Source organism: Talpa europaea (assembly GCF_964194135.1).
Source record: "Talpa europaea genome assembly, chromosome: 1".
Lineage (NCBI taxonomy): Eukaryota > Metazoa > Chordata > Mammalia > Eulipotyphla > Talpidae > Talpa > Talpa europaea.
This window is the reverse complement of record NC_140073.1, coordinates 48,550,757-48,567,741: the sequence shown is the minus strand read 5'-3', so window position 1 is coordinate 48,567,741 and position 16,985 is coordinate 48,550,757. Positions and strand designations below refer to the sequence as shown.

The 16,985-nt window shown below is 39.3% G+C and overlaps 1 protein-coding gene across 1 annotated transcript in view; it reads right to left on the bottom strand.

The window, feature by feature from the left end:
• Positions 1–16,774, bottom strand: part of ACER3 (alkaline ceramidase 3) — a gene marked incomplete at both ends in the record, with an annotated part of 80,021 nt that extends 63,247 nt beyond the window's left edge. The window contains one exon of the mRNA XM_084250258.1: positions 16,672–16,774. Coding sequence (XP_084106384.1) covers positions 16,672–16,774 — 103 coding nt within the window. The remainder of the gene's footprint in view (positions 1–16,671) is intronic.
• Positions 16,775–16,985: the final 211 nt, after the last annotated feature.

Genomic DNA, 16,985 nt, shown 5'->3' with positions numbered 1-16,985 from the left:
AAACACTTAAAACATAAAGACACACAATAGCTTAAGATAAAATAGCTGAAGGTCGAAGACAAGAAAAAAACATATGCCATGTTAAAGACAAAACAGATCTTAAGGCATAAATTCAATATATATAGCTTAAATACAGGTCATTTTTATAACATATTTATTTATACATAGAAGAGCTGGGGTATAGACCAGAGGTACAGGGGGTGAGAGGATTCACCAGAGTGGGGAGCAGAACAGGCACATCTACTGAAATACACTGCTGAGGGGAGCAGTAGGCAAGACAGGAGAGGTGTATTGTGCCATGTGGGTTAGCTCCCTGGCCGGGGATCGAACTCATGCTCCAATTGCTGTGGACAGCTTTATCGTGCTGTGTCTTAACCCCCTGCGCCACCCGGGAGGCCTGATTCAGGTCATTTTTTGAATTAGTACCATGTCTTGTTCAATCTCCTGAAGAAGCAAACGACTTACTGACTGAACAGTTTCAGAGTGGAAGAGCAATTTTATAAAGATACCTATACAGCATGTCTGCCATATAAGTAAGAAAGACTATTCCAACAGAGCAATAAAAAATAAGGTAGGCTATATAAAATGACAGAATTAAAAGTAATGCACATTATATTTCCAACCAAGGTATAGTGACAAGTACCAGATTTACTCTCCAACCTGAGACAACCAAAAATGTACAAAATATACGAAAGGTTAGTAGGCAAGGAAACTTCAGGGAGTGATGACTATGTTCAATGTCTTGATTGTAGTGATGACTTCACAATAGTAAATCTAGCAATTTTATCAAACTGCATGCTTTAAAAAAATGTAGCTTGGGCTTCCCCGGTGGCGCAGCGGTTGAGCGCTGGGTTGCGAAGCTGCCCGCAGCCTCTGCAGTGCCGGTTCAATCCCCGGCTGCTCCCCGGCCACCGGAGGAGGGTCCCACATGGCGTGCAGACCTCTCCTGCCGCCCGCTGCTCCCCTCAGCAATGTACTTCTGTCCTTCTGCCTGCTCTGCTCCCCGCTCTGGCTCTGGTGAATTCTCTCACCCTCCCGCGCTTCTGACTATACCCAGTGCTTGTATAAATAAATAAATAAATCTTAAAAAAAAAATTAAAAAAAAAATAATAAATGTAGCTTATTATATCAAAATTTTTTATATAACTTGGAAAAAAGTAAAAATATCCAAACATTCAATAAATGCATTGAATTCCTACTGTTTGTCAAGGATTGTTGGTACAAGATAACACAAAGGTCAACTGAGCTTTAAAAAACTCTAAATCTAAGGGGATAACAAGAACAAAATCAAGTATAAATATAAAACATATTCAAAGAGTAGAAGGAGCCCAGAAGGACAAGCAAATCTATCTGGAAAAACCAGGGAAGACTTCAAGGAAGAAGGAATATTTAATCTGGACTTCTAGAAGGCTGAGGTTGAATAAAAGAAATAAATTATAGAGAAAACCCCTTGTGTTGGGAGGGGGGCAGTGAACAGGGGAGCAAGGGGTTAAGTTCTGATTCCATAAAACCACTGTAGGGATTCTCACAGAAATAGCCTCTCTGTAGTTATTTTATAAGCCAGGAAAACCACCAGGCTGATATTCAAAGCCAGACTGTATAGACTGCTAGAGAAATTAAGCCCTGTACCAGAAGGCCAGTCCATCAAAATTCTATTTCCTGGTCTGCGAGGTCTAACTCAATTTTCTGATCTAATCTCTAATTTCATTCCCATTATTCTCTAATTTCACTCCCATTATTCCTTGAATTCAAGATTTACTCATCTCCTATTTTCAATGCCTTTACAGTTCAAGGTAAGTCAGTCAAGATAGCTGCCCCCTAAAACAAAAGAAGTAATACTCATCAGAGGGAAATAAACACAGAAATCACTTAATGTTCACAATGTCCATTATCAAGCCTAAAATTACTTCACATATAAAGAACCAGGAAAAGGAAGCATGTTCTCAAATGAAAAGAATATCAACTGAAACTGACCCCAAGATCATCTGGAAATTAAAAAGTTAGGCAAGGGCTTTAGACAAGCTATTATAACTATGCTCAGTGAATTAAAATAAACTATGCTGGGCCTCCCCGGTGGCGCAGCGGTTGAGCGCTGGGTTGCGAAGCTGCCCGCAGCCTCTGCAGTGCCGGTTCGATCCCCGGCTGCTCCCCGGCCACCAGAGGAGGGTCCCACATGGCGCGCAGACCTCTCCTGCCGCCCACTGCTCCCCTCAGCAGTGTACTTCGGTCCTTCTGCCTGCTCTGCTCCCCGCTCTGGCTCTGGTGAATTCTCTCACCCTCCTGTGGTTCTGACTGTACCCAGTGCTTGTATAAATAAATAAAAAAAATCTTTAAAAAAAAAAAAATAAAATAAAATAAAATAAAATAAACTATGCTAACAATAATGAACACAGGAACCCTGGTGAAAATAGAAAGGATAAAGAAATGGAAATTTTAGAACTGAAAAATACGATATCTGTAATAAACTATTCACTGCACTGATTATAAATGGAGATAAGAGGAAAAATGGAAGTGAACTTGAATACTAATCAATCAAAATTATCCAACCTGCACTTCCATTGAGAAAAAGATTTTTTTAATAAAATGAACATATATTAATAGACCTTAGTGATGTCTTAGATGACACCAAACAGTCCAGCACACCTATAACTGGAACTAAATGACAGAAGAAAGATAATAAGGCAGAAAAATATAAATAGTGACCAAAGTTTTCCAAAAATTGATTAAAGACAGATATTTAGAGATAAAAGATGCTCAAGCTGCTGAAGGAAAATGATACCAGAGGAAAATTCAGGTCCTCAGACAGGAATGAAAGTTATCAGAAATAGTAAAACAGTTAAATACAAGTCAAGTATTTCACCTTTTAAAAAAAATTATAACTTATTTATAACTGTTGTAAAGTTTGCAACATACTTAGACATAGTACATATAACAACTATAGCATAAAAAACAAGGTAAGTAACATATGGAACTTTACAGGTGTCTTATTCTGCATGTTTTCTATATTTTTCAAGAAGTGGGTTGTGAAAAGTTAAGGAGGTACTCTGTATTCCCTACAGTAACCACTAGATAAATAAATAATACAGAGAAATATACCTGAAAAATCAGTAAGAAAAATCTAAAAAGCAGACAGAAAAAAAGGTAAGAGGAACAAAGATAATAGTAAATGAATTACTAAACAAAACCAAAAAAGGGGCAAACTTGAAACAAGTTTTTGTTTTCTTTTTTTACTCAGATATAATTGACATATAACATTTAAAATAGCTCTGGGTATACAATGTATTGATTTGATATTTGTATATATTGTGAAATGATAACCAGGATAATGATCTACACAAATCTAGATAGTACAGCCTACTATAGAGCTAGGATTTTATATACTTAGGGGTCAAGATGAACAAAACATGAGATTAAATCAAGCACAAGGGAAAATGATGCTATCAAGAGATGTGGCAAACATGAGCTATAAGAGGCTGCTGTGTAGTAAGTACTTGTAGGCTAAGTACATTTTGAGGTGTAATCTTTGCTTAGCATTTAACCAGGTTGTCCAAGATATTAACTGGGAAGAATTAGCATTCGATAGCACCTGTTGGAAGAAGTGGTGGCTTTTTTTTTTTTTTTAAAGTAAATGATGTGAGAGCTGACTTCCCTTGGAGTGAGTGATCCAAGAAAAAATTCAAGAAGCCATTTCTAACCTTGTATTCAAAGTCACACCCCATTACTTTATTTTATTAGAAGAAAGTCACTAAATATGGCCCACACTTGGGGAAGGTAATTAAGTTTTACCTCTTTGAACAGGGAAGTAATAAAGGATTTGTTCACATCTTTTAAAACCACCACAGTTGACAAGTTGATTCTAAAAATATGTATGGAAATATATAAAACCTAGACTATCCAAAACAATCTTCAAAAAAACCTAAGTTGGAAGAGTTACAATACCCGGTTTAAAAACCTACTATAAAGTGGCATTTATCAAGACTCTGTGGTACTGGCATAAAGACACATAGACCAACAGCACAGGAAGAAGAACACAGAAAGAGACCAACATATATACAGCCCACTGATTTTTGACAAAGGAGCAAAGGCAATCCAACAAATCCAGAAAAATCCAATTATTTGCCATTATTTTTGGCAAATAATGTTACAACAACTGGACATGCATATGGGAAACTAATAAATGTCAATGTCTATCTCAGACCACATGTGATTGTGAACTTGAAATGGATACAGGTGAAAATGTAACTTATAACTATAAAAATTCTGAAAGAGGACATGAGAGAATATCTTCACAAACTGAGGATAAGCAAAGCTTTTTAGACAGGATAAGGAAAGAAATAACCATAAAAGTAAAAACTGATCAGTAGACTCCACCAGGATTTCAAACTTCTCACAATCAAAGGAGACATTTAACAAAACGAATAGATAAACTATAGAGGAGGGGGAAAGTCACAAACATTCACCTGATAAAACAATCTATGTCCAGAAAATATACACAGTTCCTACAACTTATTATTAAAATGACAACCAGTATTTTAATGCATAAAAGATTTTAAAAGACACTTAATAAAAGAAGATATGCAAATGGCCAAGAAGTACATGGAAAATGTGTTCAGCATCTTTAGACATCAGGTAAATGCTAATTAAAACCACAATGAGATACTGTGACACACCAGAATGGATAAAATTAAAAAGAATGACAATGCCAAATGTTTTCGAGAAGGCAAAACACCCATTACTTCCACAATAAGAATGACAAATGGTGTATCACTTTGGAAAAAAGTCCTTATAAAACTGAACACAAACCAACCCAATGACCTGATAATTCCACTCCTAGGATTTTACACAAGAAAAGACTCATATAAGGATGTCCAGTCTTGTATAAGATTTGAATAATAATTTTCATAAAAACTTTATTCATAATAGCAAAAAACTGGAAATAGCTCTGGTGTCCATAAAGGAGATTAGACAATCTATGGTATTATTGACCAATGGAATACTACTCAGAAATAAAAAGGAACAAACTACTAATACAACTACAGGGATAAATCTTATCACATAAGTATGACTCCTAAAGAGTTAATATATTTAAACTTTTTTTCAGTTTTAACTTCTAATGTGGCATATGCTGATAGATTTAACTCACAGAGCTCTTTAGAGTCATCAATAATTTTTAAAAATGTAAAGGAGTCATGAGATGCAAAAGCTTGAAGACTTTTGATTTAGTAGAAGTGGAATATGGGCATGCCCTACATTCTAACAATTATACTCCTAAGTATATGCAGAAACTCTTACATTCATTTACACCAGAGATCAACAAGAATGTTCTTAGCATAAAAGCCCAAAAACAGCAAAATGCCCAATTACTGAAGAATCTATAAATCAATGTATTCATATAGTGAAATTCTAAAAAACAGTAAAAGTGAACTATATCTACAACCATCAACATAAAGGATTCTCAAAAAGATGGATGAGATACAGTGTGTGTGTGTGTGTATAGAGAGAATATAGACATAGTATAATTATACTTACATAAAATATAAAGCAAACCTAAACAGCATATTTTCAGGAATACATAAATGGTAAAAAGCTAGAAAATTAATTGACATGAAGGCAGATGGGGCAGATGGGGGAGGAACATGGCATTAGGGAAGGATACACAGGCAGATAAAAGTTTAGTGATGACTGCACTTAACCTAGTAAAAATTCTCCTTTAACAAGTTCATAATTCTCTCAATTTTCAAGCTTTAGGGTGGACATTTCCATAGTAGTAAAAGAACAAAGATTGGCAAGACAAAATCAAAGCAATTCCAGGGATGAACAGCCTATCACACAACAAAGCCAGAATGCCCTCACATTTGCTTTCAAAAAGGAAGGGGTGGTCAGCAATCGCTCCCCCCAAGGTAAAATGGCCTAGAAACCGTTTTTCACCTTCAGATAACACTGTCCTATATAGACTCTCTCCTTATCATGTCTCAAAGAACAAACGAGTGAGTATCAGTTGTAAAAAAAAAGGTTTTGGAGCAATATCAAAATGTTAACATGCATGATTTTGGAGTTCCATTTTGTTTTCTAGCTCCATCCAGTCTTTCCACTTTCTGTTAAAATCAGTTTGCTCTGAAAAGTTAAAGAACTTTAAGAGCAAGCATCCACATCTATAATGACTTAAAGCTTTTTTTGGTTCTGCAACTATTTCAACCATTAATCAACAAGAAGTACATTTTCACTCTTTTAAGACTCATGAGTACATGGCAACAATAAATAAAATGCTTTAAAAACTGAAATATTTGGATAGAAGGGCCTGTAAAAGTATTAAACTAATTTTTATTTCTTTTAAGATTTTATTTATTTTTATACAAGAGCCGGGGTACAGTCCAGATGCATGGGAGGGTGAGAGGATCCACCAGAGACAGAGCAGGGAACAGAACAAGCAGAGTGACGAAATATACACTGCTGAGGGGAGCAGTGGGCGTGACAGGAGAGGTCTATGGCGCCATGTGGGACCCTCGCCGGCCGGTGGGGATCAAACTGGCATCAAACTGGCGTTGCAGAGGCTGCGGACAGCTTCACAGCACAGCGCTCAACTGCCTGCTCCACCAGAGGAGGCCCTAAACTAATTTTTAAAGTCTCATCTTCTAAGAATAAAAAGTGTGCTATAATTTGGTAAACAAAACAGAAATTCAACTTCAGATACTGTTTCAGTTACCTACCACTGAATAACAAACCACTCCAAAACTTCATGACTTCAAAAAAAAAATTAATATCACTCATAGGAACAGCATGAACACCGAAACGTGCAGGAGTGTACATGTCTATGTAAATATCCTGTTTTGGCAGGAGTACAGTATCTTGGGAAGCAAGGGAAGAAGGAAAAGCAGGAAAAGTAAAAAGACTGAAACTAAATGTTGGAACAGATGTGGCTCAAGTGCTGTGAATTAAAAACAGGTTAGCCAGGGCCTCCCTGGTGGCGCAGCGGTTGAGCACTGGGTTGCGAAGCTGCCCGGGGCCTCTGCGGTGCTAGTTCGATCCCCGGCTGCTCCCTGGCCACCGAAGGAGGGTCCCACATGGCGAGCAGACCTCTCCTGCCGCCCGCTGCTCCTCTCAGCAGTGTGCTTTGGTCCTTCTGCCTGCTCTGCTCCCCACTCTGGCTCTGGTGAATTCTCTCATCCTCTCGCGCTTCTGACTGTACCCAGTGCATGTATAAACAAACAAACAAATAAATAAATAAATACATGCCTCTGGAAAAAAAAAAAAAAAAAAACCAGGTTAGCCATTTTGGGAAAGGTCTGGCAGCTTCTAATAAAATTAAACATATACTATCTTACGACCCAGTTATACCAACACTAAATACTTATCTATGAGAAATGAAAATACATAGACACAAAAACACTTGTAGAAGAATGTCCATGGCAGCTTTATACATAATTGCCAAAATCTGAGTCAGGTATCCATCAAGAGGAAAATAGACAAACTGTGGTATAGTCACACAATGGAATACTACGCAGCAATAAAAAGGAACTACCGATACATGCAATACATGCAACAACATGAATGAATCTCAAAAACATTTTTGCTGTATGAAAGAAACCTAATGCTAAATAGTAAGTCCTATATGATTCTACTATATGATCACAGAACAGGAAAATCTAATCTATGGTGGGGAAAAGGGGAAAATCAAAGCAGTAGTTATCACAGGGGAGAAGGGAAAGGTCAACGTGGAGATCAACAGGGGACAAGCATAAGGACCCTTCCCTGCTTGATGACAAAGTTCCATGTCCTGATAAGAGTTTTGGTAACACAGACGTATGTATTTCTCAAAATTCAGCAAATATACATAAGATTTGCATATTATATTGAATGTAAATTTTACATCAAAAGAAAAAAACATAAATCGAACTTTATGGTATGCATGTTGAAGTATTTAGGGGAAAGTATACAGATGACTGCAATTTACTTAGAAATGTGTCAAAAAATAAAATGAGTTGATAGGGAAAAGATTCGACAAATGGATAGGTATATGATAAAAAAATATAGCAATGATAGAACGTAGGTGGTAGATCAACAGATACTGCAAAATTCTTCTAACTTTGCTTATATGCATGAAAATATTCATTTAAAAAAAGAAGGCCTTTTCAATTCATCTCATATTTGGTCTTTATCATTCAGCCAACAGAAAGTCTTCAAAAGGAGACAGAAGTATAATCAAATTCTTTAAGAAGGACTCAATCAAGGTTTAAAAACATATCCACAGGCCTCCCTGGTGGCTGAAGAGGTTGGGATGCAGCCTATGAAGCTGTCTGCAGCCACAGTACCACGAGTTTGATCCTCGGCTGGGGAGAGGTCAATATGGTGCAGCAGACCTCTCCTGACTCGCCCGCTGCTCCCCTCAGCAGTGTATTTCGTCGGTCTGCCGTTCTGTTCCCCACTCTGTCTCTGGTGAATCCTTTCACCCCCCCCCCCACACTTCTGGCCTGTACCTCAATTCTTGTATGCATAAGTAGATGAATCTTTAAAAAAAAAAATCCATAATAGAATGGCGTTACAAATGACAAGGGAACAGCATGTGCAAAAGCAACCAAGCTAAGTTTATGTGACACACTAGGTACTCCAACTAACCTTACCACTAAAAACACCTAAAAATTCTGGCATATTAACGCAATATATTTAAACAGATGAAAGAGAGGACAGAAGGTCCATTAAGGTGAGAAGTCAAGTTGGAGACCTCGCCAAATAAAGGTTTGACCTCCCTATCTTCAGGTCCCAATACTTAGAATTTGCTCTGAGGCCTTATACTGATTAGGTGAGGTCTGCCCACATTAGTGAGAGCAATTTTCTTTAAAAAGTCAACTGATTGTATATGTTATCCTTCATCAACAAAATATTATCATAGCAATACCCAGTTTAGTATTTAGCTGAATAACTACACACTGTAGCCTAAATAAGTTCACTCACAGACATAACCATCACAGATAAGGAGTCCACAATATCACAAAGTATGATTTTTAAACTTATTTTGACTAGAGTCCAATTCAACAAACATATATTAAGCACCTAGTATGTACTATAAACTTCACTAAGTGCTTTCACATGTATCATGCTATTTAATTCTTTTAATCCTACCAAATATTTTTCTCATTTTATAGAAAATAAAATCATACGAATTAAGTGATTTGCCCAAAGTCACAAGGTTCTATAAAACAATACTGAAAGAGGAATCCTGATTCTGATTCCAAGTATTACACCAAATATTTTCCCCACAGTTAAACAGGTAGGATTTCTTGTCACCATAAGCTGCTTTAGCTATCCATATAGGGCACTATCATTTTGCTGAGTTTTAAAATGTTCTTCATATATACCTTCACTCCTTTTAAAATGCTCTTCTGCATTACCTAAAATTCTCCAGCTGAGACTTTTTACTATGGACTGGGAAAGGAAGAAGGGTAGAACTCAAAATTGAAGAAATAACATAAAATTTTAATCTGAAATAATAATGCTCTGGAAAAGATGTTCTTTTAAATGTTTACTATTCTGTGTATTCCAGTTCAGTGAAGTTCCCCAAACTACCTTTTAAGCTATTTATTCTCCTTAGTTACCCACACACAACAACTTGTCTCATTAAACAACTATAAAAAATCAGTCATTTCTTCCAACTTGTGCTCTAAAATGAAAATTCTTCCTAGTTAATATCTTGAACAACCTGGTTAAATGCTAAGATTAGATTTTAAGATGTAATCAGCCCTCAAGTACTTACTAAGCAGCAACCTTATATATCTCGTGTTTACAGCATGTCTTGATAGCATCATTTTCCCTTATGCTTGATTTAATGTCATGTCTTATTTATCATGGCTCCGAAATATACAAAGTCCTAGATGTATAGTAGGCTATAGCATCTAGATTTGTGTAGATACACTATGACATTTTACACAATGACAAAGTCAACTAACAATGCATTTCTCAGAATGTATTCCATCATTAAGTGATACATGACTAAATATACTTACAACGGAATATTACCCAGCCTTAAAAAGGAAGTAAACTCTAACACTTGCTACCACAAGGATGAACCACAAGGACATTTTACTAAGTGAAATAAGCCAGTCACAAAAAATACAGGTACCATATGATTCCACTTATATGAGATAGCTAGAGTAGTCAAATTCACAGACTGAGCGGCCTCCCTGGTAGCACAAGGGTTTAAGACACAGCATTATGAAGCTATCCAGAGCCACTGTAGCACGAGTTTGATCGCCAGCCAGGGAGGTGACCCACATGGCGCAGTAGACCTCTCCTGTCTCATCCACTGCTTCCCTCAGAATGTACTTCAGTCACTCCTCCTGTTCTGTTCCCCACTGTGTCTCTGGTGAATCCTCTCACCCCCCCCCACACCTCTGGCCTGTACCTCAGTTCTTATATGCATAAATATATAAATCTTAAAAAAACATTCACAAACTGAAAGTAGAAGATATTGGGGGGGGGGCGGAAAGAAGGGTGAGGGTTGTTTGATATTGTTTCACTTTTGCAAGATGCAAAGAGTTCTAGAGATTGGTTGCTCAACAAAAGGTAATGTACTTACTACTACTGAGTAATACATTTAAAAATAGTTAAGAAGGTAAATTTTATATGCATTTTCCCACAATTAAAAAATAATAAAGAGAGAGCGAGCAAACTGGTGTGGCCGTTCTTCTGGTTATGGCAGTTCTTCAAGCATTAGCACTATAAAGCCTTTAAACTTGAAGTTTCCAATAAGCACCTTTTCCTGGTAGCCCAATGTACCACATAAATATATCTATCACAGCACCTGAAACAATTTACTGAAAGTCCTTATCTTGCATACATTTATTCTAAACCCTGCTTCATTTTGTACTTCATTCTTCAGTTGATTTCTGGTACGTTTGAGCTGTAAGTTGGAGATAATGCTGCTTTACTATCAATAACCCATTGGAAACAGACTGTTTTCCTTTAGGTGATGAGGATGTCACCTCTGCCAGCTGAACCCAAAAGAAGCCTAAAGCATGCTCACTTACTCAAAGCTGCTATTCAGAGACGATGGTAAGATGGGGTCTGAAAAAAGGACAGGGAAAGAAAAGCAGCAATGAACTACAAGCAGCAAGGTGCCTGGATGAGTTTATGTGTATGGCAGAGACAGCTGGTTAGAGCCTCCTTGGTTTGGGGCCGCCATGAGAAGGAAAAAAGGACCTCTTTACCCCCATTTAAGTAAATCCCATAGTAAAGGTTCTAAAGACTGAAAACTGCCCTACTTTCCTTCTCCCCAGTTCCTATGAAAAAGGTGAAGAAAGGGGCAGCAAACCTGTGAGAAGGGACAATTCCCACCTAGTGTGAATCATCTTAGCCTAAAGACAAAAGGGAGATGGCCAGATCGTCCCACCAGAAGTCACATCCATCTTCTACATCTGTGGAAGTTTTACTAACCAGGTCATCCCCAGAGACTGAGGCTGTCCCTATAAAAACTCAAGAAATTTAGAATATTTTTTAGCTTTCTGATAAATAAACCATCCTTAATAATATGTCAATTCTTAGACATTCTTCTTTCAAATAAATTTTTAGGAACACTTTCCCCTTGTAAGTAGGAAATGTCTATTTGAACTTAGCTGTTAATCACCTTGCTGGTCTATTAGTCACCTTCAACAAAGAGATGGTCTCCATATAGTTTTAGATTCTGAGTCAATGACAAAATAGGTATTTAGGGAATATAGGTTTGATAAATAAAACATTCTGGATAATTTTTAATTGGGTAATTCTCTGAGGTCATAATTGAAGCATAGAATTCCCTTCCTTTTCCATTTATGTAATATTTCTTCTAAGAAAGCAAGAGCACCTGAAATTCCACTCCCGACAGGCACTATGTCTTTGTAGTAAGAGTTAGCAGACATCTATCCAAACATCATTTCTGCTTCTTAAAAGCTGCCTGACACATAGCGGGTTACTTAAGTTTTCTAAGACTCAGTTTCTTCATCTATAAAACAGAGACTATCACCTACATACCAGGAATGTTGTAAGGAATAGAGAATGTTGTTAAGTCTTGACTTTGCAGATGCACAAATTCCAAATAATATATAATATATAACAGTTATATTATATCTATCCCCCTACAACACAGATTTCAATCACCACAGTACATTAACTATAAGTAACTGAATATGGTACAATCTTCACAACTAGACCTTCAATACCACAAATCATTAGGTAAATAATAAAGGCAACTACAGAGACTACATCAGAGGTGAGAAATCAAACACTGTCCAAAAATGACCAATGATGTAAGAAAAAAATACTTAAAATTCTCATGAAATTAAAAATAAAATCACAGTATATTTAATAAAAATAAATAAATAATAGAAGCATAACACAATAACTAACCAAGTCACTTTCAGAGTTGTTGATGGAGTTGACAAAATAAATTGCAGAGGAATGGTAATTGGACTATTTGTAGACTTCTCATCAGCAACAGTAAAAGCCAGGAGACAATGGAATAACATCTTCAAAGAGCTGAGAGAAAAAGAACTATACCTAAATTTCTAACTATGGATAAAACATCAAGGCAAATCTCTAAGTGATCAGTCACTTCACAGCCATTATTCAGGTCATGTACAGATGGGCAAAGCATGTAGTTGAGTTGCCTCTTCTCCTAGTGGTAAACATAAATAATATTTAAAAAAAATAAATAAATAAAGGTGGGAACAGACCAGTAATGACAAAATGCATCAAAAAAATCACTGTTCAAAATGCAGCAAAAAACAAGTGATAATATTGGCAGTGAAATTTCAATCAAATGTAAATGGAGTACAGAAGAAATAGATCAACGTGGGAATATTGATCTTGCTGCCATTGGAGGGGCTCTAGACATGAGGGCAGAGGAACTCGGTAAAGGCAAATTTATCAGATAAATGAAGAAAGTGGCTGTGAGAAAAGGATAAAGATGGACCAGAAGTGATATCAACAAAAAACTTCACTTTAAAGAAATCACTGATATTTCACAATATTTAAAGTGCAAAACATAAAATGTTGGAAGCTGATCCAAACTTAGGAGTATGACAATTCACAAGACATGTAACTATATCATAACTTATATGACAAGAAGGTAATCACTGTTTAAACTACTTATTTCTAATAATACATTTTTTATCCATTACATACAAACTTTTCACTTGTGACTAATATAATTACATTAAAATAATATAATGCAATTAATATGAAACATGTAATTAATATAAAATTGAGATATTTTATGCTCCTTTTTTATAATCAACCTTCAATATCCATGTGAGTTTTACATTTCACATTGCAATTTGAATACTAAATTTCCACTGGAACAAACCACTCTTGAAAAATTATTTTACAAAGGAAAGCTTTTAATTCTCAATGTTTAAATTACAGGGTACTGAATAAATATTAATTTTACTAATTTTTCGTTTTTCTATATTTATAACCAACCGCAGATTTGGTTTATAACTTTTGACAAAAATGTTTAAAGGTCACAGAACAATTATAACATTTCCTTTGATTAAGTCATTCTGCTAGCTTGAAACTGCATAGTCAATGGTATTGTTCTATACTTTCATGCAGAGTGCACACTGCTTGTAATAATAACTTCTGGCCCATCAAGGAGCTTATTATTTTACAACTAGAGAAGCCTTCAACCCTTTCCCCTACTTCTTACAATTTGCTCAAACAAAAAAAGATTTGAACTGATCTTGAATGATCTAAAAAGACAGCTTTTGAGGTTTGTCAAAGAGAATCATTGTCATATATAAACATGCAATTCCCCAAGCTTCTGTTACCCAAATATGCAAACCCTAATGCTGAAAGATAGACTTGAATAATTATTCAATTTATCCTTTGTGATAGTATATTATTTCATGCTTGTCCTCATCCCTTTCATAAGGGGGTAAAACAATGTGTGAGGGAAGTAATATGGTATAGTAGTTCTGGAGTCAACCGCAATATGCATACACCTCTATATCACTTTTTGCGACCTTAGATAAGTTACTTCTTGGCATTTCAACTTCCTAGTCTATGAAATAAGGAAATAGTACCTTTTCTTGGGAAATACGGTAACGATCAAAAGAGGTAAGATCTAGAAATTGCTTAGCAAATTGTTTTAGACAGTAAGCACTTAGCTATAGCCATTGCCAATTTTATCATTAACCTTAGTATTTCTCTCATTAGTGTAAATATTTTAATAATGGTTATGTTGCACTTATTTTTAAACACATTATTAATCAGCATAAAAGCTCAAATTCTCTTACTCTAAGATATGACAGATGCCGCTGCTTGCTGGCTAAGAAAGCTTGACCTCAACTTCTCCAGATCATTTTTGCCCAAGGTGCAAGCGCAGAGGGATGCCAACTTTCACTCATCTCACAATCTCTCATTCGTATGTCAAAACTTCCCTGCAGTCTGCTCAGAGTTTCCTCTTCTGAGGACATTAAAAACTAAAGTCATTTCCCATTTCTCAGAGCTATCTGCCAGAACGGTAGTGTCTTGTTCTCTCACAGCTCACATGATTTAACTGTCAGTTTTCTCTCGATTCTAATCCTTGATTCTAAACTAAGAGTCATTAGTACCTATATCTATCCATATAGCTGCAAAGGAGCTAAAGGTCAACTAAACCAAGTCCTTTTCTCTACTAAACAATTCCCTCTAAAACACTCACGTGAGTTAGTTGAGCAACGACTGTTTTCACTTCCAGTGACAGTGGCGTCCACCTCCCAAGTCAAGCCCTTCCTTATACTTTTAGTTAGAAAGTTTACTTAGAAAGTTTACTTATGTTGAAGCAAAACTTTCCCCTTACAATAAATTTCCAGACATATTCTAGTTCCACGTTTTAGTGAAATAGAAATTTTAACCGTTCTATATGTCAGTCCACCCAATATTTGAAGACTCTTGAATTACTCTTCTCCATTTTATACATTTCCAATTCAGAAAAAATGATTTTAAGGCCCCTCCCTCTTGGATTTCCTCTGGCTCAAGCATGGGCTTGCCAACTTGATCTAATAACTCTAAGGTAAATCCTTTTCTTTGCCAACATTTGGGTTGCCAAGTTGTTACAAACGATCCCTTTGCCCATATTCTATCATTACGTAAAAATTACTAATTTAAACTAGTAGTTAAGGACAAATGGCTGTAAGTCTAACTAACGGTTTAACAGGAATGATACTACAACCCTGAAAACTGTAAAAACAGTTCCATTTTCTTTTTTTAGAAAAAGGAACTTGGCTAATTAAAAGGGCAGAATAAAGGAGGATCAGCTGGCATAAAACTCTTGCCTCTTTCCTCCAAAACCAAACACATGCCTGGGAGAAGGACCAAACAATAGGAAGTTTTGCTGAAAAGTTTTTGTTTCATGTCCTGAGAAAGAGAACCCAATTAAAAGAAAGCAATAATAGGGGCCTCCCTAGTGGCACAGTGGCCAACCACCACACTGTGAAGCAATCCACAGCCTCTTCAGCACGAGTTCGATCCCCGGGCGGCCAGGGAGCTACCCACATGGCACAGCAGACCTCCCCTGTCTGCTGCGCCCCTCAGCAGTGTGCTTCAGTCAGTCTGCCCGTTCTGTTCCCTGCTCTGTCTCTGGTGGATCCTCTCACCACCAGCATCTCTGGCCTGTACCCCAGTTCTTGTATGCATAAATAAATAAACCTTTTTTTAAAAAAAAAAAAGCAATAACAGCTCTCCAAAAAATACTCTCTGTACTTTGTATCTGAAGAAGGAGCAAACGCCATGCTCTCAAATCCTTTGACCAAAAGACAATAGAAAAAGAAGCAACAGAACTTTCCTGTGCTCTCCTAAGCACGGCAGGGATAATCTTGTGAGGAAACAGAGAGAGTAGAGAAAAAGCACTCCCGGGCCACTGACGCCTGCCAGGGGGGCAGCCCAGCAGGAGGGGGATCCTTTTCCAAGTCCCCACAAGGTGCAAGCAGTGTAGGCGGTGTCCCCAAGTGACCCTAACTCTGGTCATCGAACAGGAGGAAGGGTGGGCCCCGGGGCTCCCGGGCGCTCGCACCAACGGGCAAATAGAGCCTGGGCGCTCTGCTCCCGCTTCGGGGGCGAGGAGGTCGTCGAGGAGCCCCCCAGAGCTCTCAGGTGTGTGAGGACAACCTGGCGGGGTGGTTTCGGGCGCCGGGAGTCAGGATCTGCGACTGGGAATACCGTTCCTGGAGGTGACCGAGGACATCCAACAGGAGCAGAGAGCGAGGAGGGGAACGGCCTCCCCACCGAGGGGAAATTCGGCCCCGACGGCTGCCGGCTCCGCGCCCGGGCGCAGGCGGTGCGGCCGCAGCAGGCGCAGGTGCCGGGGCTCGCCGGCAAGGACACCCTCCGCCCCGCGCGCCCGGCGCGCCCCGCCGCCCTCAAGGCAGTAGCTCCCACTCGCAGCCCTGCCCCTCGGGGCCCCCTCAGGTCCAGCAGGGGCTCCCCACTTCTCCTCGAGCCCCCCTCGAGCCGTCCGGCCCCCGGCGCTCCTCCCGGCGCACACAGGCTTCCCGCCCCGCTCCCCTCCCGGCCGGCTCCGCCCGGCCCGCTCCGGCTCCTCGGCCCGGCTCCCCACGCCGCCTGCGGGTCGGGCCCGGCGTCTCCCCGCGGACCGCGTCCCCTCAGGCGGCTCCTCAGCCCGTCGCCTCCCCTCCCGCCTCAGGCCGGGCCCGGCGCACTCACAGAACTCGGCGATGAACGGGGTCACCGCGTAGTTCTCCTCGCACCAGTCGAGCGTGGAGGTCGGGGGGCCCCAGTAGCCCTCGCGGTCCACCGCCGGGGCCATCGCGCGCAGCCGCGTCTCCGCCGCCGCCCAGGCGCTCCGCAGGCTGCGCTCGGCTCGGGCTCCCGGCCGGCTCCGGCCCCGCCCGCGCCCGCCCTGGGGGCGGAGCCGCGCGCCCCGCGCTTGGCCCGCGGGGAGACCCCGCCCCCGGCGCGCGGGCCCGGCCGGCGCTGCCCGCGCCCGGCGCTGAGGGGCCCGGCCGCCTTCCGCAGGA